At 35.3% G+C, this 23,242-nt stretch overlaps 1 protein-coding gene across 3 annotated transcripts in view; it reads left to right on the top strand.

The window, feature by feature from the left end:
• LOC134533236 (mitogen-activated protein kinase kinase kinase 15) overlaps positions 1–23,242 on the top strand; it is a 139,241-nt gene that overhangs the window by 26,039 nt on the left and 89,960 nt on the right. For all 3 annotated transcript variants that reach the window (XM_063370641.1, XM_063370643.1, XM_063370642.1), the window contains exons 7-13: positions 6,867–7,026; positions 8,382–8,541; positions 9,782–9,951; positions 12,134–12,317; positions 15,627–15,760; positions 19,270–19,397; positions 21,331–21,468. In XM_063370641.1, the coding sequence (XP_063226711.1) occupies positions 6,867–7,026; positions 8,382–8,541; positions 9,782–9,951; positions 12,134–12,317; positions 15,627–15,760; positions 19,270–19,397; positions 21,331–21,468 (1,074 nt within the window). The remainder of the gene's footprint in view (positions 1–6,866; positions 7,027–8,381; positions 8,542–9,781; positions 9,952–12,133; positions 12,318–15,626; positions 15,761–19,269; positions 19,398–21,330; positions 21,469–23,242) is intronic.

Below are 23,242 nucleotides of genomic sequence, written 5' to 3'. Positions count from 1 at the left end.
TTTGGTATATCAAAATCAACCTTAAGTACAATTCTAAAGCAAGCAGATAAAATAGAAGAAGCGGTCAGGAAAGGTAGTAATCAAACTAAGAAAAGGATGCGCGTCGGTAAACATTCCGAATTAGAGGCCAAACTGCTGGAGTGGTTTCATCAGATGCGCGCCGCCAAAGTTCCAATTTCCGGGCCTATTATCCAAGAAAAGGCTGATCAGCTGGCACTGCAACTCAGAATTGATGATTTCCATTGCAGCAACGGATGGCTTCAACGCTTCAAAGATAGGCATAATTTGGCCACAAAAACCATTTGTGGCGAATCTGCAGCTGTCGACCAAACAGCAACGAGTGACTGGCTTCAGTCAGTACAGACCATCGTAAGTAAATTTGCACCACAAGATGTGTTTAATATGGATGAAACAGGGCTTTTTTACAATCTGTTGCCCAATAAAACTCTAACCGTAAAAGGTGAAAACTGCCATGGCGGTAAACACAGTAAAGTTCGTCTTACAGTTTTACTATGTTGTAATCAAGATGGCAGTACTAAACTTCGACCCTTGGTTATTGGCAAGTCTGCCAAGCCAAGATGTTTCAAAGATGTTGCAGCAAAAAATCTGCCAGTAGATTACGAGGCAAACAGTAAGGCTTGGGTCACCACAAAAATTTTCCAGTTGTGGTTGTTAAAATTGGACAGGAAAATGGCGACTCTAAATCGCAAAATTTTGTTATTGTTGGACAACTGTGCTGCACATACTGCTCATGGTATGAAGTTGGAAAACATTACCTTACTCTTCTTGCTACCAAATACAACAAGTGTGACACAACCACTCGACCAAGGTATAATACAGTGCTTGAAAAGAAACTACAGACAGCGCTTGGTGAAATACCTTATCAGGCAGTGTGAAAAAGGAAAGACTGAGCTTCCTAGATGGTCAGTTTTGGATGCTATCCGCAGTATAGCCATGTCGTGGGACAGCATCAGCCAAAAGACAATTGTGCATTGCTTTGCAAAAAGTGGTTTTGGCCAGCAAACTGTTGAAGAACCTGACTGTGATCAACCTTTAGAGGATTGGCAAGAGTTAAAAGAACATGTGCAAGTTGATAATGACTTCAATGAGTTTGTTCATATTGATGATAGTGTGTACACCACTGCAGAAGATCTTGTTGGTTCACGAGGATTACAGGAAACACCAAGGGCTGACGCTGTACAGTCACTTTGTGAGGGTGGTACAAGTCAGGATAATGATGGTGATGACGACAATGGTGAGGTAGTGCATAAACTTCCAAGCAAAAGTGACACAATCAGTGCTTTGCGTACACTGGAAAATGTACTTGCTGCAAGTGATGTGCCAATTGACTTGATTGCAGGATTTGAGAAGATATGTTCTGCTGTAAATGATATTTACAGAGATAAGTGTGTCCAGAAAAAAATTAATGATTTTTTTAAACCTATGTAAATATATCTTGCATACTTTGCATAAGAATTGCTATACACTCAACAGCAATTAACTGTACGGTAAATGTTAATCATTATTGTCAAAACTTTGGAAGCAAATTAAATAAGAATACATACATACGTATATGTATACTAATTATCAGTCTGTTATAGTATATTTTATTAAAACTATTAAAATTGCTTCTAAGTGTATTTTGTTAGTGTGCATGTCAATATCTGGCTTCTATTACAATAATAATATTCCACATTTTTAGTGCTCTGACATGTAGGAATTCAATATTTCTTATCGAGTTCTTATTCTACCTATTGGCTCAAGAACCTCATTAATATGAACCTCGTTATTACAAACTGAAATATTTTACTCCCCTTCAGGTTTGTATTAATGAGGTTTCACTGTAATTCGTGATGCGCTAATTTGGGAATCGGATAATCCGAACGATTTAAAAGAGCAGAAAAAAAAAGAGAAGTAAAAATTGTCAGAGCTTAAAATTAACGTCACGCGGGCCGGCGGCCGGCAAACACTGCAAGCCATCGCGTGGGCCGCCAAACTTGAGGGGGATGTCCTGACTTCTGCTTCCCATCTTCCTTTATTTGTTTCCACCCGCCAACGCACGGCAGGCGCCTGGCAAGTGACGTGTCTGGCTGGCATTTGGCTTAAAGAAGGGCGGTGGGGGAGGGGGGGCTACCCTAAATTTATGTGTGCAAGGTCAGCACGATCTTATCTTTCTCTCTTCCGAGGATTCGAGGATTCGACCGGCCCATCCATAATAAATATAAATTGTGCAATAGTTTCTCTCGTAAACATATACCCTCTTTTATCGCATAATCGTTGCAATCGCATAATCGTTGCACCTATATTTTTGGCCGTCAAAATTGGGATAAAAAAAAAACTTGCGTAAATGTCGAATGATGTTTTTGGTCCTGCTATTAGATGCCAAGCACTTTGTGTAGGTGTCTTTTCCATATAAAACTATGTATTTTAAAGTTAAAATCTAATATTTTTATACAGAAATTACCACTTATTTAATTAACGGAAATACAAAGTTGTCTGATGTAAATTTTCTTTTAAAGAAGTTTTTAACCGCTATTTCCTTTGTCTGATCGTCTGCGTCGCCGCGGTGTACCGCTTATGAACATGTAGCCAGCGCTAGTTGGCATCATTCGTGTTTGGTTATGTTTTTTTCCGTATAGAGCGCGCACACGTAGTCGAATATCGATATCATGTCGATTGCATGCAAAGCGCGCTCTCTGACGAGAGCCGAGTTAACTACATTTAATGGCCCACTTTCTTTCGTGGTAAATGTGTACTACGGCAATAGTTACGCGTTTGTTCACGTCACAGATTCAAGTGTCTTGCATTCGCGTTACAGTTTGGTTTTTCTATTTAAAGTTGAAGAATTTTTTTTTTTTATGAATTATTAATATAAATTGTTATAAATTGTTTGGCGTGCTCTTGTATACTCCACCTTTTTTTTGATAAACCTACTTTCCATGAACAGATTTTCTTTTTATAAATAACTTTACGTAACAAAATATTTTTTTCCGCATAGTTGTCGCACCCCTACTTTTCAAACTTGATTTTAGAATAAGATTTGTGACGATTATCTCTTTGAAGGGCAGAAATTTTGATCGAAAAAATACCTGTGAAGGGCGGAAATGGCGAGCAAAAAAATACCTGACAGGGGCAGAGAAAAAAAAATTCACGAATTAATTTCAACTGACTTATATTTAAATATTTATTACTTTTTATGTATACTACTGTGAAACATTCTTAAAATAACTTGTAAACAATCATAATCTATGATCATGAAAAGTGGTTAGACAACTAACCACAGCCCCACTAGGCAATCAAATGTAACAAACAGTACAGTAATGTTTTGTTTATAACCAACACTTTTCCAAGTAACTTTATCCTTCCATAACAGTTAAGCTATTTACTGTGATAACTTCTAAAACATTCCTTTCCTGCTCTAAGGCATAGGGGCACTTTACATACAGTGCACATCCACACAGTACGAACTGGTTTCTTCCTAGAACTGCAGACTGCACATCTCCTTGATGTTGAATGAACCGGTTGGTGCCCGCTGCTTTCATGGCGAATACTCTTGTCTACAAATGGTTTATGTGTCTTGATTGCGACTGGAGACATTCCTTTGCTTCCAGATGGAGTGGATGCTATCACAGCAACTATTCTTGGAGCTAGCAACCCTTTGTAAACCTCCCGACGAAAATCTTTGTTTGTAAATTGTTCTACAGGAAGTTCCTTGTGCATTATAAATGCGTTCGTAACACAACAGTCGATGAAATGAAAAAACAACCTCATCCACCACTTCTTACTTTTCCTGTTGATCGCATAATCTGATTTGAGTCTATCAAAGTTATCGACAAAATTCATGTGTGAGTTGTAGTCTTTCAAAACCTGAGGGCACTTGATGGTTGTTACAGTTCCATCTTTCATTTTGCGGTTGACAGAAGAAACATCCAGTGGATCATGGCATGTTGAAATCAAGTTCACTGCCTTGTTGTCCTTCCATCTGTACACAGCCACTCCATCTTCACTAACACGACAATCAAATTCACCCCTTTCAAGTTGTTTCTCATCCTTCAGTGCAGGTAGGTGTTTTCTTCTAGGGTTTATTGTTCCACACGCATATATTTCACTTTTTGACTTCAGGTTGCTGAACAGATCATAAGAAGAAAAATAATTGTCCATGAAAACAATGTGATGACAACCTTCGAGACCACTTAACAAATTTTGAACAACTTTTGCACCTAACCCTACTTCTGTTGCCCCTAATGTCTTTCCTGTGTAAATGTCAAACTTCAAATTGTAGGATGACTCATCGCACAACATCCATGACTTATAGCCCCGTTTTATAGGCTTATCTCGCATATACTGCTTGAGGGACGACCGCCCCTTGAACTTTACCATCGACTCATCAACTGCCAGTTTCTGGTGAGGTTGGTAACATTCAAAAAATTTTTTCGAAAGATGATCCAGCAAAGGCCGAAGCTTGTATAATTTGTCATAGCTTACACTATTTCTGTCTGGAGCTACGGTGTTGTCATTTAGATGCAGATGGCTCAAAAGGAAGTTAAATCTTTTCACAGTCATTAGTTTAGAAATGTAATTCTCACCGAGGTCAGGTTCAGAACTCCAATAGTCTCTATAGCTTGGTTTTTTGGTTATGCCCATGTATAAATTTATCCCAATAAATGTCCTGATTTCACATGCATCAGTAGGGACAAATTGTTTTCCTGTTTGGGTAGCATAAAGGTTTGTCTGAAATACAATATGGTTGATAAGCGTTTCATCAAAATACTCACAAAAGAGGTCCAATGGCTTGATATTTGCTTTGTTCTTTATTCTTGCTGCTACACCACTTTCTTTTGTGAAGGGAGGCACTGGAAGAACACGAGTATCTTGGGTCCATGTAACTGCGAAGCTGGATGAAGCTGTACGAGAGAGTACTTTAGAAACATTTGGCACATCACTGTCACTTTGTTCAGATTCACTGCTGCTTGACACTGTGTTGAAAACTTTTTCTTTGTTCAAATTCTTATTTATGTAAGTAGGATCAGATGAACTGTCATCGGAGTCTATGACACTATCTTCTTCTGAAGGTATTTCTTCAAACAGTAAACGGTAAATTTCATCCTCCGATAAACCTTTTTGCCGAGGCATATTAGATCTGTTATTTATGCTGAAGTTCTGGGAGGGCAGTGGTTAGCAGCACTAACCACATGCAAATACGCTGTCTGGAATAGAAACGAACATTTGTAAGTGCCCAAATACTATTAAAACATTTATATAAACACATTAAATATAAAAGCAAACACTTACCACACATATAATAGTAAAATTCCTAGTAAAAAGCACTATAATACGTAGCAACGCAAGAAACAATGGCGAGTCTGAGTAAAGTGGTGGCTCGAGTAATAAACAGGACATATAAATGTGGCGCGGTACTGTTCCTGCCATCTGTTGGGTCGCAGGACAACTACAACGTGTGGTTAGAGAGAATCGCCGCGACCCGTAAAAGGGAGCACACGAAAATAATGTGGTTAGAGGAAGTAACCACCGCCCACATAACGACTTTATTTTTGTGGTTAGCTACAGTAACCACCACCCATAAAACAGTATCATATTGGTGGTTAGTTGAGGTGACCCGCACCCTTCAAAGAGTTATGCGATAAAACACAGTACATCCTGCTTTATCATGAAATAACTAAAATATGAAGATACAATCTGTATTACTTTTGTATCACTTCTATTGATCGGCACTTTAGTAGATATAGAAATTCTTTGTGGCTGAAAATTGTTCCCTGTGTTACTCTGACGTAGGCCCCCTAGTCCAAAGATGCTTTCAGAATTGATGTCGATTAACTCGTGGTAAATAGTTGTATTTCGTGCCAAACTTTGTTTTACCACAAAAATGATGAAATTTTACAAAAAAAAAAAATTAAAATTTTTATTGTATTTCACATTTCATGATTTATTGGTTATCTAGTGATAAGCAAGGTTTTGCTACCTCCATGCCAAATACCAAGTGGCATTTTGTTTTATATGAAGGTGTAGATATACTTTCCAATCTTCGTTACTGAAAAGCTGATATTGTCATATATCCCATATTGTCATACATTTCAGATACTGAATGGACATCATTTGAAAGAGGTTCTGGAGGAAAGTAGTAGGCAGTGCTAGGGATAATCCCTCTGGCTGTTGGTTAGTGTGCAGTTGAAGGAAAATGCTGTCTTCTTGTAGTTTGGGTTCAGACATATAGGATGTCTTTGATTGATCCCTGGCCACACTGCCCCATTCGGGTTCTAACCTAGAGAAATAGAGTGAAGCTAAGATCAGAGGTATCCTAATGTATTAAGCTATCACTATTATTCAGAACAATTTCCTGAGATATTTTTTGCAGTAATTTCTATGTTAAATTCTGTATCCAAAATTTGTGATGTCGGGGTGTATCGTCCAAAGCTTTTCTATGTGGTTACAGTATGATTTCAAATAGGCTTCAGCCCGTAACCTCTAGAAGAAAATAACTGATTTGTTTCACATAGTGATTACATTTGTCAATGATTAATCCATTTTACAAACACTTGACTTAAACAAGTTTTTAAAAGCTATGTTCTATTCACTGTCGAGCTTCAAAATGTAATATGAAAGTTCGACTGCAAATAGTGGCTGAATGTTAAAAAAAGCCAGTATAAAGGAGAAAAAATCACTTATGTCTCTAAAATCCTCTGCAAATTGCAGTCTGCCAGCTTTTGACTTTTGATGGCCGGCCTCTGTGACTACACCTATTTAATTTTATAACAAAACCATGCAGATGGCATGTTTGAATATAAGGTTGAAATTTTTTCTTCAGCAAGGTGTGTAAGTAAATTAATTGTGAAGAATGTATTGTGCAGGCATGGTGCTGAACAATCTGATCGGCAAAAAGGGCAGTCTCTCATCCCTGAAGGACTACTGGGATGTTGCGACGTTTTTTGAAATCAGCGTCCTCGCGGAGGACTATGCGAAGGCTATTCAGGCAGCAGAGGTTATGTTCAATCTGAAGCCACCGAACTGGTAAGGAAAATTTTTCATTGCCATTCCATTTTTTTTTGCCTTCATAGCTGTTGGTAGTCAGAAACAAACTGCGCTGACACCAGTATTATGACATGGCTTGTGGACCAGATGAAGTGGATCAGTTTCTACGGAGCACTAATACAAAGCTTTCCAAAGCACAATTATTGGAAGGGGCTGGCATGTTTTGTACTATTGGAAAGTTAGGCAACTATGAAAAAACTGAGAGTACATTAATTCCCTGATCCATTAATTAATTAAATTGTTTTTCATTTATTTAATAATATCATATTTATTTTATTTATTCAAATAATCATTAATGCATTCTTATTTATCCTTTATTGTTCATTAATGCATTTCTTTATTAATTAATTTATTTATGCATTCTAGCATATCTGTTCTCCTGTTAAATTTTTTTCTTTGTACTAATTATGCAGCAGGACAAAACCTTTTAAATGAAATGTTACATGTGTTGAATATGGAGCGAGTATTTTTCTGTTTGTTTTTATTACAAAGCGTGTATACTACACACACATCATATATCTGTGAAATTGAGAGCTACAATAGAACACTTTTTCACCGTTGTCAATGTTTCATGCAATTCTTCAGTGTATATAAGGAATTACTGGATACACTTGGGTTACACTCTCTCTCCGCCGACTCGATCAACGTGTAGTCCAGAAATTGACAGTAGCACATCATTTTTTGTAACGCCCAGGCTCTCAGGTATCTGGTGCGCAATATACACCTGTCCCACCGGCTATCTACATGCTTTACTGCAACCTCCTTCATGGAAGAATTGGAGTAGTATGATAAGCAGAGGCAAAAGAAAAGCCTAGTAAATATTTTCTGTGTACATTTATCTATTAGGTTAATTTAGTTGTACGGTAGAGCCTTGTTTTCACATATCTCAATGGACCAGGAAAAATATATGTAATAACAGGGAAAACATAAAAAGAGTGAAGTGTTAATAAATATTAATTTTCAAAATGATGGGAAACAATAAGCAAATATACACCACACCAAATAAAATGTCAGAGATGCTGACATTTTTTATATTAACTAGAATTTCATTACCCCACATGGTGAAAACAACAAATCCATTAAATCTTGCAGTAATTCACGATTGTTTGAAGTTAAACATGAAAATTTTGTTTCATGAGTAAGAGATGTGAATGTTGAAGCATCTCAAACAGTCCACGTTTTATGGTGAGGTGTTCTTAAACTGTAATTCATTAATGGACATTATTAATAATCACGTGTTAACATTCAATTAATGTTTAGATATTTATCGGGAAAAGTCCTATTAAAAGAACACAAGTACGTCTACTATTGTTTACGTTTACTGTTTTGTACAGGTACCTCAAATCAACCATAGGCAACATATCTCTTATTGATCGTTTCCGCAAGAAGAACGAGGAGTGTGAGGCGTCACCAGAGGAACAACTGTTCCACTTCTGGATGGAGTACTTTGTGGAAGCCACCAAGACTGAAGTGGGAGACTGTATCCGATTTCCAGTTAGTTGCAACTCATTACTCTCATATTAAAGATTAACCAAAGAAATGAAAGAAAAATGGAATGTTTTGTGAACTGTAAGGGAACCACCATTATTAACCACCATTAAGGTTAGTTTTGTTATATCTAGTCAATTTTGGAATATGCTTTCTGCTTTGACAAGGCAAAAAGTCATCAAAATATGTTTATTTTTTAGCTTTAACACACTAATATTGTATGTCCATTTTTCTTACTTTCTAGGTTTTGCAACATTAATGTTTGTGGACCTATTTGTCTAATTGGGGTTATACAATGTACTTAATACTTCAAATTTATAAGTTTCTGTATGTTTGGACAAATTTTTTACTATACCCATTGTAGAGGTATCTCTGCTGGATCAGAAAACATCTCTTAATCAACAAAAAAATAGACTTATCAACATTTGTGGGCTAAGCCATCAAGTTGTATAATACACGGATTCTAAATTAATATACATATATATGTTTCTTTGACTGATTGTACAATGATATATATAACATGAGTTCTTGGAATTTCATAGGTTGGACATTTTTTTAGTGTAAAATGTTTTCCTGCCATAAAATTAATACTCTATTCTATGTTTATTTATTGCTGTCAATCATCCGGTCATGCAGATGTAAGTTCATATCTTATTTTATTTTGTGAGTGTGATCAGGGATGCACGTTTAATTTAAAGTATAATATGAAGAGCTGTACACAATAACTAGGGATGAGTATTTTCGGCAAAAAAAATCTGAACACCCATTAGACTGCAATCTGGTAGGTCTGACCAACAGTTTATTTCTTGTAATTGGTGGCCCTCTGCACGGAAGCATTGCCTTATTCGACCCGGCCATTCAGGACCTTTTTTATTCCGCACTGAATTATTGTGATTGGTGTGTTGACAGTAGACATACATATACGTGAAAGACTCTCCACCAATCACAAAATACAGTGTTTTACCTCTCAGCTAGTCTTGAAATATTTTTACGAAAAATACATGCCAGTAATAACTACAGTTCTACTGTCGTATTCTGTCGTGCTTGTTTGGTGTGATTGTGCACAGTTTTATAGGTGTGCACCTCCAAACATTTGTTTATTCAGCATGGACAGTTAGGTGCTCTGGGTGGTAAAGTTTAGCTAAATGTAAAGCAATTTGCCTGCAGCGTTGTGGATAAGGAAGTGTGAGAACCTGCCCTCTCGATGCCAGCGTGAGTGCTTATCGTCGTGTACTGCCCGTGCTAGATGCTGGTCCTGGAGCCGACGAAGCAGCTGATGCCCAGCTATGTGAACGTGAACCTGGGCGCGGAGGAGAAGTCCATCCAGCTGTGGAACTTGTGCATGGACAGCATGAAAGGGACTTGCCGGCAAGTTCACGACTGGCTCTTCACTGCCAACATGATCAAGAGTGTCAGGTTCGTTGACATTTGTGTGAACATGGCTTTTTTTGTTTAAAAAAAAAAAAAAAAAACTTTTTTTTTACCCCAAGTGCAGAGATCATCTCTACCCAGTTGCTATAAGAAACTGCACAAAATGTGTATTTTGATAACAAAGTTCTTAAACAAGTTATGGACTTAAAACTGGGAAAAATATTAGTGCATAGGAATTTTTAATTTAACTACGTTAACCTTGTGAGACAAATTCGTGCACTGTTGTATGAAAATACCATATTCAACCGAATAACCATTGAATGTAGAATGTGTGTTGGAAAAGCATGGTGAGCAAGTATTGTGAAATTGGACAATGCCAAATGGCAATGCTGCACAGCACAAGTTCCATCAAGCTTAAAGATTAGTTAACCTGCTATTGATTTTTATGCAATGGAAATCTTGCACCTGGTTGTCTTCCCTTACAAAGATGGAAAAAAAGAGGGAAGGTAACCCCGTGTGCCAACTGACCAATCACAGGACAGTATTTAGAATAATGACCATATTTGGAATATTATTCTGCGAGAATATTTTTCTGAAAATCTGGAGAGAGACATCACACAAACGCATGGCTTGCCCTGATTGGCTGGCAAGACAGTTCCCAGTGAAAGTTATAGTTCATTGCTGCCTACATATTGGGTCTTTTCCAACAACCACTAACTTTAGGTGTATAAAATAACTTGCTGGCGACAGAGTGTTGTGCCTGTATCTTCCTTCCCTTTTAATTTTTAAACTTTCTAGAATTTACTAGAATGTTACAGTCTTATTGCCCAGAGTGTGCTTTATAATTGTAAAAACGTAATTAATAGACATATTAATTTTAACTGACCAAACAAATTAGAGTGAAAAGTAATAAAAAATTAATTCATCCAATTTTATGTAAATCCTAACCATAATTAATATTAAAACACAATTAAAATGCCTTAAAGACTGCATAATAGAAGAAGCTATGAATATGAATAAATTATGAAACAATAAGAAAGCATCATAAACATAAAATTTTGCTATGTTACAATGTCCTTGACTGCAAAGATATTCACATCATCTTAGTCTCATTCCCAAAATATTCTAAATACAAAAAAAAAGTTACATTATGAGCAAGACATTGACCAGTAGATGTGAAATTGGCTCTTCGCTACATTTCAAATAATTTTATAGTCACAGCCTGGCATGACCTTAACCGGCCAATATCCGAGCCATGACTACCCAAGCACTCTGCAAAACACTTACAAAATATCTTAAAATAATAATAAATGGAACCCCAGAATTTTTCTCTCTCATTCGCTAGTGACAGTTTTTGGAAGATCTTTAATAGGACTTTCCCGATAAAATTGCCTTTCTGTTGGCTACAGAGTTTTTCTGTATATGGAATTCCCCAACACGAAGGCTTTCTCATGATTCTGGTGAATCATATTGGATGATGTAACATCGTCTATCAGTTTGGTGCCACGGCGTTGTGCATTTGCTATTCTTTTGTTACGAAACAATTGTAATAGCTCATAAATGAATATGAACATGAAAATGAAGCTTACTGAAATAACATTTAGATGAAATAAAGACTAAAAAATTTATTTACACAAATAACAGTGTAGCCAACTGACTGAAAACAAGTAAAGGCAACTTTAAGGGGCTTTTACAAAATAAAATATCTATCAAAAATGACTCAAACATCAATTAATGCAAAACATATTTCAGAATATAGACCAGTTTGACCTGAACCCATATAATCAGTTGTTTTGCTTGAGTTACAGAGTATGTATAATGTTTTCCTAACAGATGGCAAAAATGGGGCCCACAATGTTACAATTAGAATTTGATAATGGCATATGAGAATATTTTGAGTTTCATGTTGGAATATACGTAATTAGAACTATAAATTTTTATTCAAGCTGTTGTTATACTGGGCTCTGAACCATTTGTGGGAAACTGTTTTTGTAAGTTTTGTTTAGTTGTGTAATTTTAATTTAAATAGTTAGGAAACATAGTTATTTAAGCTGCAGCAGTTTTTAGTTCCTAAATTTATTGAGTGCTGTATAATGTATGATTAAAAGTGAATTAAAAAGTTGCAAACAAAATGAAATGTTATGTTTGTTTATCAGAATTGACACACATGTGTAGGAAATGCTTAATGCCATGTTTCTGAGAAGTTTTTGTGGTGGTGTGTTGGCAGCTTGTACAAGCGAGATGCGCGCTGCCTGTTCCTGTATGTTCACCAGAACTCTGACGACTTCCAGATATTCCTGCCGTCAGAGCACCATCGTCAGAGGTTCCACGGCTTGGTTCTGGAGATGACAGCCGACCAGGAGGGCATGGTGACAGACCTCGACTCTGACATGATGGCAGATCAGATGAAGGTGAGTGTGGACTGGAAAATATCTTAATGAGGTGATATTAGTTACAGGTTGTTAAGAATGTGAATTTGGGTTTTTTGGCGTTGGTTCCTAGTTGTGTTTCTTGGTTTACGGTTTTCTGATACTGCTTTCGGGGGGCGTGGTAGTCGGCCAGTCAGATGACTCGCCACACTCCGAGGTGATCTGGGTTCAATTCCCAACAGGATTTAACCTGGTGAGAAACATAGCAAAAATTACAGTGAGTTTGGTATGGGTTGCTGAATAATGTAAAAAATTTTTTTAGAAATCTTGTAATATCAAGTAAGGAAATTAATTCTTTTCAATTCTTTTTAAGTACTCCGTTTGCTCTCCCTCCCTATCATCCCTTATATTTTTGAAATCAAGGATTTTTCATGTAACTTATGTTATATATCCTAAAAAGATAAAATGTATTGGTGATTATTTCTGTCATATTACTGTGTATTTACCTGAATACAGGTATACCTCAATTTTTGGCTGATCCCTAAATTTGGATGCCCCCTCCACCGAAAAATAAAATTTATTTTTCTTTTTCCTTTACATTAGAATCATATTCACCAATTTGTGTTTGTATATCACTTACAGTAACACACACTAATTCGAATATACAAGTACCAGATTTAGTGAGTGAAGTTAATTTATAACAATAGTTGAACCACATTACAGTGATCATAGTGCTTTTCATGCACTGCTCAGATATTTTAACTAAATTTTTTTTATTTATTTGTAAATTGTAACATACTTATTAATAAACCAACACAGGTGAGTTATTTACGCACATACTAAGACATACCGCAATTATATTTTTTTACCCAAAGTTATAAATTCGCTTAAGAGGTGTAATACATTTTTTTAAACTAAAAACAGCATAATAATATGATCAATATGCGGGTAAATATGGTATCTTTCCTTCCTGCTTGGCGTGCATCTGCTGTGGAAACATCATTGTGCAAATGATGCGGATGTGCTTGTTCATTTTAATCCCCTTTAAGAAGTTTTTTGTTTATTTTACCAGTTTTTTATAGCCACATTTCTTTTGTTAAAGATAAAAACATACGTGAACAAATGAAACATTGTATTTTTCTAATTCTAGTTGTCTGATATTGAGATAATTATATCATCTATGCCTCCCGCTGCCATTCAATCAGACAGATGCATTACAATCAAAATCTTTTTCCTGCCTCACTTTGTTTGTGCATATCTGTTTTAGGATTTTAAAATATCAGATTTTATGAAATAACTAATAATCCAACAACATTTGTAAATGTATATGAGAATTTATTATTATTTATAAAGAAATGCGTGAGTTAAAAACCACTGAAATCTTATTTAACTTGCATTGAAAGAATAATTTCTCACTGTTTAATGATAGTGTTTAGTAATTCTGGCCATGATTTTTGCGGGTGTCTACCAATGCCTAGTATCTCACGCCATTACATTTTATTGTCATTTTGCAATCTTTTGCTCACCTTACTATTTGGCCTAAAAGCTATAACTTATATAAGGGTAATAAAATAATTGATCGCGCTACCTAAAATGATCAAGCTCAACAAATTTGTCTTTTATACTGCCACCACCCAGCAGATCTGTGACTGAGAACCAGGTTGAACTTAGTGATGCGGAAGTAATTTACAATAATTTAAATATGAGATTGGTCCAGGAGGGTGTCAGGTTAGCCCAGACGTCTAACCTCAGGGTTGGCGTGGGTCACTGGCCTCTTGTGTGGCCCACTAAGCTCGGTGGCTGCACCTGTTGGTAAAGACCCTTCTAACTGACGATATCCCTGAGCGCTCCCTTCTCCGCATAGCTAGCTGATTCTGAAGTAGGTTGGGCGGAGAACTACTGAATAAAAGAAATGTTTTAGCGGGAATGGTTTTATTCACATAAGCCGATGGGCAGGTACTAAGCCTGAGTCAGTTTGCTACAAATTACACTGGAAACACTGTTAACACGTGTCGCACTTCACGTTACTCTTCTACGCCCTCTGGCGGCCGTCCCGCTATAGAAAGATTGCGATCCAAATCTTTCGGCCACGTACACGTTTTAAAACCCCACTGTGTGGTCGCGCGGCGAAGGAGAAGTTACATCCTGCATCACAAACTGTTCCAGATATTGCAAAGTTTGTTTCATTATAATTGTATACAGCAAGTCAGCTGCTATTGTATCATATGGTGGTGGTAGATCGATTGAGACTATCTATTTATACGCTGTCAAAACTTTGACAGTTACCTCTTTTAATGCCCATCTCAATAGAGTGTCGTTATTTGTGGTTTTGTAGTCCATGGTTGTTAAATTTTTTTTTTTCATTTTTCTTCCCATTTCTGGTGGATGTGACGATAAGAATAGAAATAATATTTTGTTTTCAAGTTTGTACTGAAAAATTTGCTGTTTTTTTTAACAGTTTACACAATTTCTTCGTTACTGTTTAGCTAGCCAATGGTGAAAAAATATATTTTAATACTTTTTGCATGTTTAAAACGTTCCTTATTGTTAATGTTATTGATTATAAATTATAAGTCTCATTAAACATAAAAAAAATGTATTTTTATTCCACAAACAACTTAATCTCACCAGTGAACATTGATATATGACAAACTCACGAGGTATGCTATGTCAAGTATTCATAAGCAAATAAATATTTGTCATTTCGAAGTGTTAGTATTCCAGGTTGAACTGAATATGAATAGTTTATTATTCATATCTGAAAATTTGAATATTCACACAGGCCTAGTCATAGCAGTACGTAGTTTCTTCTATTATTGCCAACTATCTTTATGATTACCTGCTGTAAGTTATAAAATGAAACATTAAAGTACAAAAAAATTTTGTTATCATTTTGAAGTACTGAAATGTTGTGCTAAAATAAATATAATTTTTTTATTAAATAGTTAGAAAACATTTTGTTTACCTATGCAATAAAATTAAAGATTGTTTTTATTAGTACCCTTAAAATAAAATATGCCTCATGAAGAAAAAATATGCAAAATGCCATAATGTTACAAAGTTGTTCTTTCTTATAATTACATATTAACCTCTCATAGCCCTTTGGTGCTGTTGATGACTTGGCATAATTACGATCATTATGTATTTTAGCATTGTGTCTAGAATCACAACTGAGAAAAACTAGTATTGCAACATTAATTATTTATGTACATGCATAAGTTTCTTTCCAAATAGTATTGATTTTGCAGCTCATACTTGCAAACTATAATACAGTTGACAGTGTTAACATTCTTATACTGTGTGTAGTGTAGTTATAGTAACATTGCTAGTGACTGAGTTTGTGTGTTTTAGTTTGAGTATGAGCTGGATGACAACTGCAAGAGGATATTGCTTGGGAAAGGAACGTACGGAGTTGTGTTTGCGGCAAGGGACCTCAACACCCAAGTGAGGATAGCTGTAAAGGAAATTCCTGAAAAGAATTTAGGGTGAGTTCATTTGTTAAAGAGGCGTGGTATCTATAAAACCCAGTGGCAACATTTTCCTTAGAGCTGGACAGACACTCAGAAATTCAATGTGCCTACTAATCTAGAGCTAATAAACTAGAATATGGCTCTATAATTTGGAATACCATTAACAAAACTGATAGTGGTATATTTGATAAAGTACAAATTAAATTACCTAATCAAAATTATATCTCAAAATAAAAATTTTAACACCGTAGTTTTACATGCCTTCCTTGTTCTCTGTCGTCAAAAACAGATACATTAGATGCACTATTTGTAAGAAACTCTTAATGATAATAAACTTAGTAGTAGTTATCGTCGAGAAAACACTGAGAATTTAAATGCATTCCTTCAACAGCCGTAATCAACCACTAATATGTTCTTTAAACAAAAAAAAAGATATGTATGTAGTATTGTTAAAAACTTCAATAAATACAATAGTTTAGTTCCCTTATTTAACAATAAATTAAATGCAAAGAAAATATGCAGTAGTATGCATTAATTATTTACCCTAGATCATTTTTATATAGTTAATCCATTATTGAATCAATGTGTTTACTTTATGTATTGTCCAGTTTTGATTTTAGTGAGAAAAAGAAGCATTTTCATAGTGAGTCTGTCCTAAAGAACAGCTGTTTGTGGTAGAAAATTTAAGACAACTGATATCAAGCACCCCATGCTTTTTTTTCATTAAAATTAATTATTTTGTTTATTACTTGATTCTAATTTTAAGATTATTAAAAAAATTACGTTATCCAGAGTTGTAGTTCATTCATTCACTGGTAAACAAATTACTTCAATTTAAATATTTTTTACTATTAGTTCATACAACATAGAAAGTTTTTTTTTTTTTTTTAGTTTTTTTAAAATATAATTTTATTTTTAAATGTTTCTACAGTGCCTGTGGTATATGATGTACAAATAAATAAATACTGTAACCCAGGCCTGCCGTTTTTACGGATTTTGTCCGTTTTCACGGATATTTGAAGCTTAAAACGGACTAACGGATAAACGGCGACATTCACGGATATTTACGACGCTTCGCTGATATTTTCATTTTTGAATTTCATTTGTGTAAATATTTACATCCAACTACCTATTTGAAGTTGTCAAACCATACAAGCATCCTACAGTAAAGAAAACACACACATTACGTGTAGCGCCATGGAACTTCCAATCGTTTAACCACAAACCAAAAACATTTACTCCCAAATAGCGTTTCATGAAGTACTATATCTATGGTTTCGGGAGAAATGTTTTTTGTTTGTTGAGTTAAACGTTAAGAAGTGTCATGGCGTCTGTAAACATTTTTTTTTTTGCCGTTACAATGTTTTAGGTGCGGCATTTGCTTACAAACTTCTTACGTGATTTAAGTAGTAGTTTTAGTTTTGGTCTTAGCTGATTGTGATGGAGAAAAAACGTAAGACTTTGCCGGTCACGTCACTTTATAAACAGCGTTATCGTAATGAATGGGAATTGAAATGGTTGAGGCGTGGCAAACCGGAATTTTCCGCCCTTTGTTCGACTTGCAACTCGGAACTGAACGTGACAAAGGGCGGCTTGAAGACGCAAGTTCATGTGAAAAACCAACGAGCTGCTGATCAGAGTTGTTCTTTGACGAGTTTTGTAACCAAACCAAATAAAATAATTGATGCGTAACTGTTATCGGCAAACTTCGTTTGTGAAAACAATTTATCTGTGAAACTCGGTGATAATTTCACGAAACTTGTCCCTCAAATGTTTCCAGATAGTGAAATTGCAAGAAACTTTCCTTGTTCTCGCACTAAAACTAGCCAGATAATTATTCAACTTTTGGGTACATCAGCTGCAGATTATGTTACCTATGCAATGAAAACTCAATTTTTCACATTGATGATTGATGAATCAACTGATGTTACAGTCACTAGGCAGGTTGTAGTGTTAGCAAGGTTCTTTCCATCTGAGATTGTTGAAACTCATCTGTACAAAGTAATGGCTTTGAGTGGTGCTGCAACTGGAGAAAATCTGCTGTGGAAAGGGTTTTTTCAGCAATCTCAAGATGGTTAAAACGGTTCACAGATTGTCAATGGAATCACCAATGTTAAATGTGCTGTTGCATTGCAGAATGAGAACTTCAAGCCCACTGACGAGATGCAGAAAAGAGCACAGAACATGAAAAAGTAGCTAGTTAATGATGTGAAATACATTTTTTTTTTTTTGTTTTTTAACTTATAAATAACTTCAGTTGTATGGATGTATTTATAGTTTGTAAATAAGAAAAGCACCAAAGCCTATACTGAAGAGAAATTTTTAAATTTCTTTTCATTTTATTGTGATACCATACCAAATATTAGTTTTTTAATGTAAGTGACAAATCTTAAAATTTTTTTACATTCATTTGATTTTTTTAAAATTATGTTTTGGAATGCAATGTATATTTAAAATTACCGCGAAAAATAAATTATGTCAATTACGGCTATAAATATTACAAGATTTTTTTAATGCTGTAAAGAGGAATTAGGAACCCAATTTGGTGGCAGGCCTGGCATAAAGTGTCACAGTATGAAATTAATGGGAAAACATGTTTTCCACTGCTTTGTAAACTTGCAAAGGCAATGCTTATTCTTCCACACAGAAATGCAGGGGTGGAAAGGATATTTAGTAAGCTCAACCTTATCAAGACAGCGCACAGGTCATGTCTTGAATCGCCAATGCTAAATGCTTTGTTGCATATCTCTTCTAGGAAGAATATGGCAGAATTCCAGCCAACAGTAGAAATGAGGAATAGGGCAAAACATCTGAAAAAGTGATATTTAAATACTGCCAGTGGTGAAGTGTAGGCTACGTGTGTGTGGTAAATACTTGTATAAAGTGTTAAAAATTGAATTGTTTTGATTGAAGTATAGTTACGTACATTATGATGAAGTAATTTTCATAAAAATTGCATATATTTTTGTATTTTTTAACGTACAGGATTTTACAGGATATTTTATATTCAAAACAAGGATATTACAGGATATTTCACATTTCAATCAAGGATATTGTTATTGTTAAGTGGTGGCAGCCCTGCTGTAACCTGTAAGCTAATGAGAAGTTACAGGCCATGGTAGGTGACACCGTGAGATTGTATGCTATGGTTGTTTTAACATGGTGCAAAATGCATTCCTGGAATTGATGATTAATGGTGAATGGAGTAAATACAGACAAAAAGTGGGTTTACATAATGATAAACACATTTTTTTTTAATTACTAAGTACCAAGCACAAATATTAAAATATTAAAAAAAATTTTTTTACTACATATTTCCATGACAGAGTATAGTTAAAAAAAATGCACATGCATACTGTTTAAGCAGATGAGATTAAAAGTGATTATACAGTACAGTTTTTGAAGCACCCGTTTTGAAATACTGTAATTGTTGAAAAGTTATTTTTTTTTTATGATGCTGACAATGTAATGAGGAATTGGAGTTAAATAGTAACCGGATGCTATTTGTGTGCTTTATTTGGTAGAGATGTGCAGCCTTTGCATGAAGAGATAAAACTCCACTCACAGCTGAGGCATCGCAACATTGTCCAGTATCTGGGCTCGGTGTCAGAGGATGGTTTCTTTAAAATCTTCATGGAGCAAGTTCCTGGAGGTAAGCAGAGTGTGAAGTTGGTGAATGTTATTACATGAAACTGTTAAATAATGGTGCTCAAAGCTGCAAATTGAAACAAGGTCTGGGGTACTTTGAATTGAAATTGTCATTGAGGTGTAATTTTGAAATACTTTTTTTTTTTCAATAAAAATGTTATATTTACAATTTACAAAAAAAAAATTCATTCTACGTTGATGTGTGACTAGTGGCGCATACCTTAGGTCCTTTAAGCCGTCAGCTCTTCTCTTCCTAAACACGTGTGTGGGCCGTGGCAGATGGGCGAGATAGTCGTGCCGTCTGCCCAAAATTGCGTCGCCTGTTGCCAGGGCGACCTTGCCTGCATCTCTGGTTGCCCTGGGAAAATGCACCAGTGGCAGACAAAGCAGCCTGAATCCATTTGACCTACCGCTTCCCCTGCCCACCTCTCTCCAACCAGGCCAGCCAAGTGTGCATGGCATCACATTGGCCTGGAATCCCAAGAAACCCACCCTTTCTTACGTCATCCGCCAGCCCTCGGAAATGGTACATAGGACCGGCTTTGGGCACTGCAGAGCCAGTCAGTGTTTGGGAGTCACCACAAGGCAGCCGAGCTAGCTCACTGTGCCACTCCCAGCTGTGGCAGCTGAGCCAATCGGACCGGGGAAGTGTATAAGGGGAGGCTGTCACTTCACTCGATACCCTGCTTCAAGTTGTTTATGTTCTCTTTTCAGCTACATACACTTGTGAATCTGTGTACAAGGAAGAGTCCAAAATTGTCATCCCTGAATTGTCTTGTTATTTGCTTGAAATTATCACCGAAGGTGATTCTACAATCAAGGTTTTTATAAATAATAGATACACTAGAAAATTTTACCTATTATAGAAAAACAAAATGATTTTTAGATTAATGTAACATGAATTTCAGTAGGAGCTGTTATAGCTAGGAAAAATTTTGGAATTTTTTCAATCGGAACATAGAACATAGAAAGGTTATTCTTTTTGGCCAAGCTTTCACTTTAATCAGTGTTAATTCAGATCTGGGGAAAGTATTTTATATTGGTGTTCTATTTATGTTCATAAAGTCTAACTAGTCTGAACAAAAAGTACATTAGCTGGGTATTAATATTACTAATAAATATTCTTAGGCGAACGAGAAATTATTTGCATATTAACTAAAAAAATCTTATAGTTCGGTAGATATGTTATGTTTTTCACAAACATATTACATATTCATTTTCCTGATTATAAAAATTTATATTTCAAACTAAGTGAATGATTTATTTAACTAATTCTAGTAAATAATCTGCTGATATACTAAAACTGAAGATTCTACTAGACTTAGGATCAGGATCTAAATAAATAATTTTATAAAACTTTTACTGTGTTGGTTTTATTCTCATAGATTATTACTGATAATGTAGTTTAATGTCCAAGTTAATGTGTTTACTAACCTGTATTCACCATATTTCTTTATTCTTATTTACAAAACGTGGCTAAATACGTACCAGACTTTAGTTAAGTTCACTTAAAAATGCTTTCAATAAAATATTTTTGTGTACACAAGTGCGATTAGTCTAAGACCTACACTAATATTTTATGTTCGCTTGTCATAGGAATTATAGGATAAAAAAAAAACTAAAAAGTAATTTTTTAAGCAATAAACATTTTTGACTTTCAGCAATTTATGTAAATTAAGGTCTAGTGTGTTTTAGTGTGTTTTTATTAAATATTAATGAAAATACATTGCACAATGAAAGTATATTCAAAAAGTGACTTATTAATGAGTTTTATGCAACTTGAAATGTCTAGTGTTGAACACAATACTAAGTAAAAAACTTGAATATTTAGTTTTTTTAAAACTTTTTTTGATGTGGTTGGTATTTTTGGAGGTACTGGTGACCATGTAATGTATGGCCAGTAAAGTGTGATGGTGACGAGTGGTAATGCTCTACAGGAAGCTTGTCTGCTCTCCTGAGGTCAAAGTGGGGACCACTCAAAGAGAATGAGTCAACCATCTCATACTACACAAAACAGATCCTGGAAGGTCTCAAGTATCTCCATGACCAGAAAATTGTGCATCGTGATATCAAAGGTGAGCATTGCTTGCGACATATCAGTACTGGATAAAGGGGTGAGTTTGGCATTCAAGCTATCAAAAAGATTTAAGTAACAAAAATAATCACATTATTTATAGCAGCGTGACAAGTGATAACAAGTGTGGGGGGGGGGGGGGGAATTTCTATTTTCAATAAAAATTGGTCTTTTAGGCTCTAGATGTTACATACACTCTGATGATTAGCAAAAGTATATTGCTGGATTTTAAAAGTTTGGTATGTTATTGATAGTGATGGGTCGAGTCACCCTATTTCAGCATTGAGTCGAGTTCGAGTTAAACAAAGAAATTTATCTTCGAGTCGAGCTCGAGTCGAACTCATAGAAATTTGTCTTCGAGTTGAACTCGAGCCAAACTCATGGAAATTTGTAGAGGTTCAAGTGGCAGAATGATGAGCGAAATAAATATAAGTTAAATATTTCTCAATATAATATAATTATTGAAGGTTGCACTACACATTTTGATTTTTGTCTTTTTTTTATCTTCATACTGACACTTAAGTAAAAATGCACATCCAAGTGACGAATCAGACTTGAAGTTGTTGATGACGGAGTGTTGTAAATTTTTTTGCAGCACTTGAATCTAGCTGTCTGATCAATTTTTTCAAAAAATTCCCAAATCTCTGCTCTTGATTTCTGTTCGTCACTTTGTGACGTCCCAAGCCGTACAAACATATCCATTCCACTAATACTAAACCGTTTATGATTAATACGACGCTGGCGACGCAAACATTACTTTCAAGTTTAAACATAAACATCAACAGCCTCAATTTTCCGTTCGGCCATGGAAAACTGGTTGGAGATTTCAATTATTGTTGATATTGATTTGTCAAAATGGCAACATTCCCTGGCTGTAAGATGACTTACGTAGGCCATTGGCCCAGAGTTAAAATGGCGGCTATCTAGTGTTTAGTAGTAAATATTATTTACTTCCAAAGCTGCCCAAATATTAACGATGTTCGCGGTCTTGTTCATGACTGAATCTAGAGAACATTTTTTAATTCCGTTATAGTTAAATAAAGGTATTTTGTTGGAATTAGACATATTAAGTGCATATTGAATGATGGGATGCACTGTTTGCGGTTATACACGATCAAAAATAAATAATATTCCGAACTTATTTTCAAGGTTTTCAGTGTTGGATCAGAGGTTTTCCACTAGGTAGGCCTAAATAATACATTTTATTTTATTTTAAAGTCCATGGTTTCAGATAAGTACCTTCACGATTGGAAATTGTGCAACATTATGGTCGAGCCAAAAACTAAACTTTGACGAGACTCGAGGACACGATCATAATCAACTCGGTTTTCGAGTCGAGTTTAGTTTCGCCGGCTCGACTCGACTCGCTCGATTTTTCGAGTCTCGACCCATCACTAGTTATTGATTTATAGTGTTGTAGCCCGGTAAATTTTCACATTTCATTTATAATGGTGTTCCAAACATTCGTACAAATTTTCAGCTCTATGCGAATTTTTGTAACCTTACCCCTATTTTTTTGGCTAACTTGACCAGTCTATTGGTTCAATTCCTTGATTGTGCAAATTATTATTCCCATTAGAATTTTCATATTTATGATTTGATTCTTAAATTTTTAATATTATTCTGATTCCATCAGGTTCAATACTATTTCAGATAAGGCTTATCATACTAAAATCATTGTTGTTTTTGTTTTACATTTAATAATGTATTTAAAAGAAATAGAATAACTATTGTTAAGTTACATAAATTTGTTATATTATTCTGAGATAAAATTA

Source organism: Bacillus rossius, chromosome 6 (assembly GCF_032445375.1).
Source record: "Bacillus rossius redtenbacheri isolate Brsri chromosome 6, Brsri_v3, whole genome shotgun sequence".
Taxonomy (NCBI): Eukaryota; Metazoa; Arthropoda; class Insecta; order Phasmatodea; family Bacillidae; genus Bacillus; species Bacillus rossius.
This window is presented reverse-complemented; position numbering and strand designations above follow the sequence as displayed.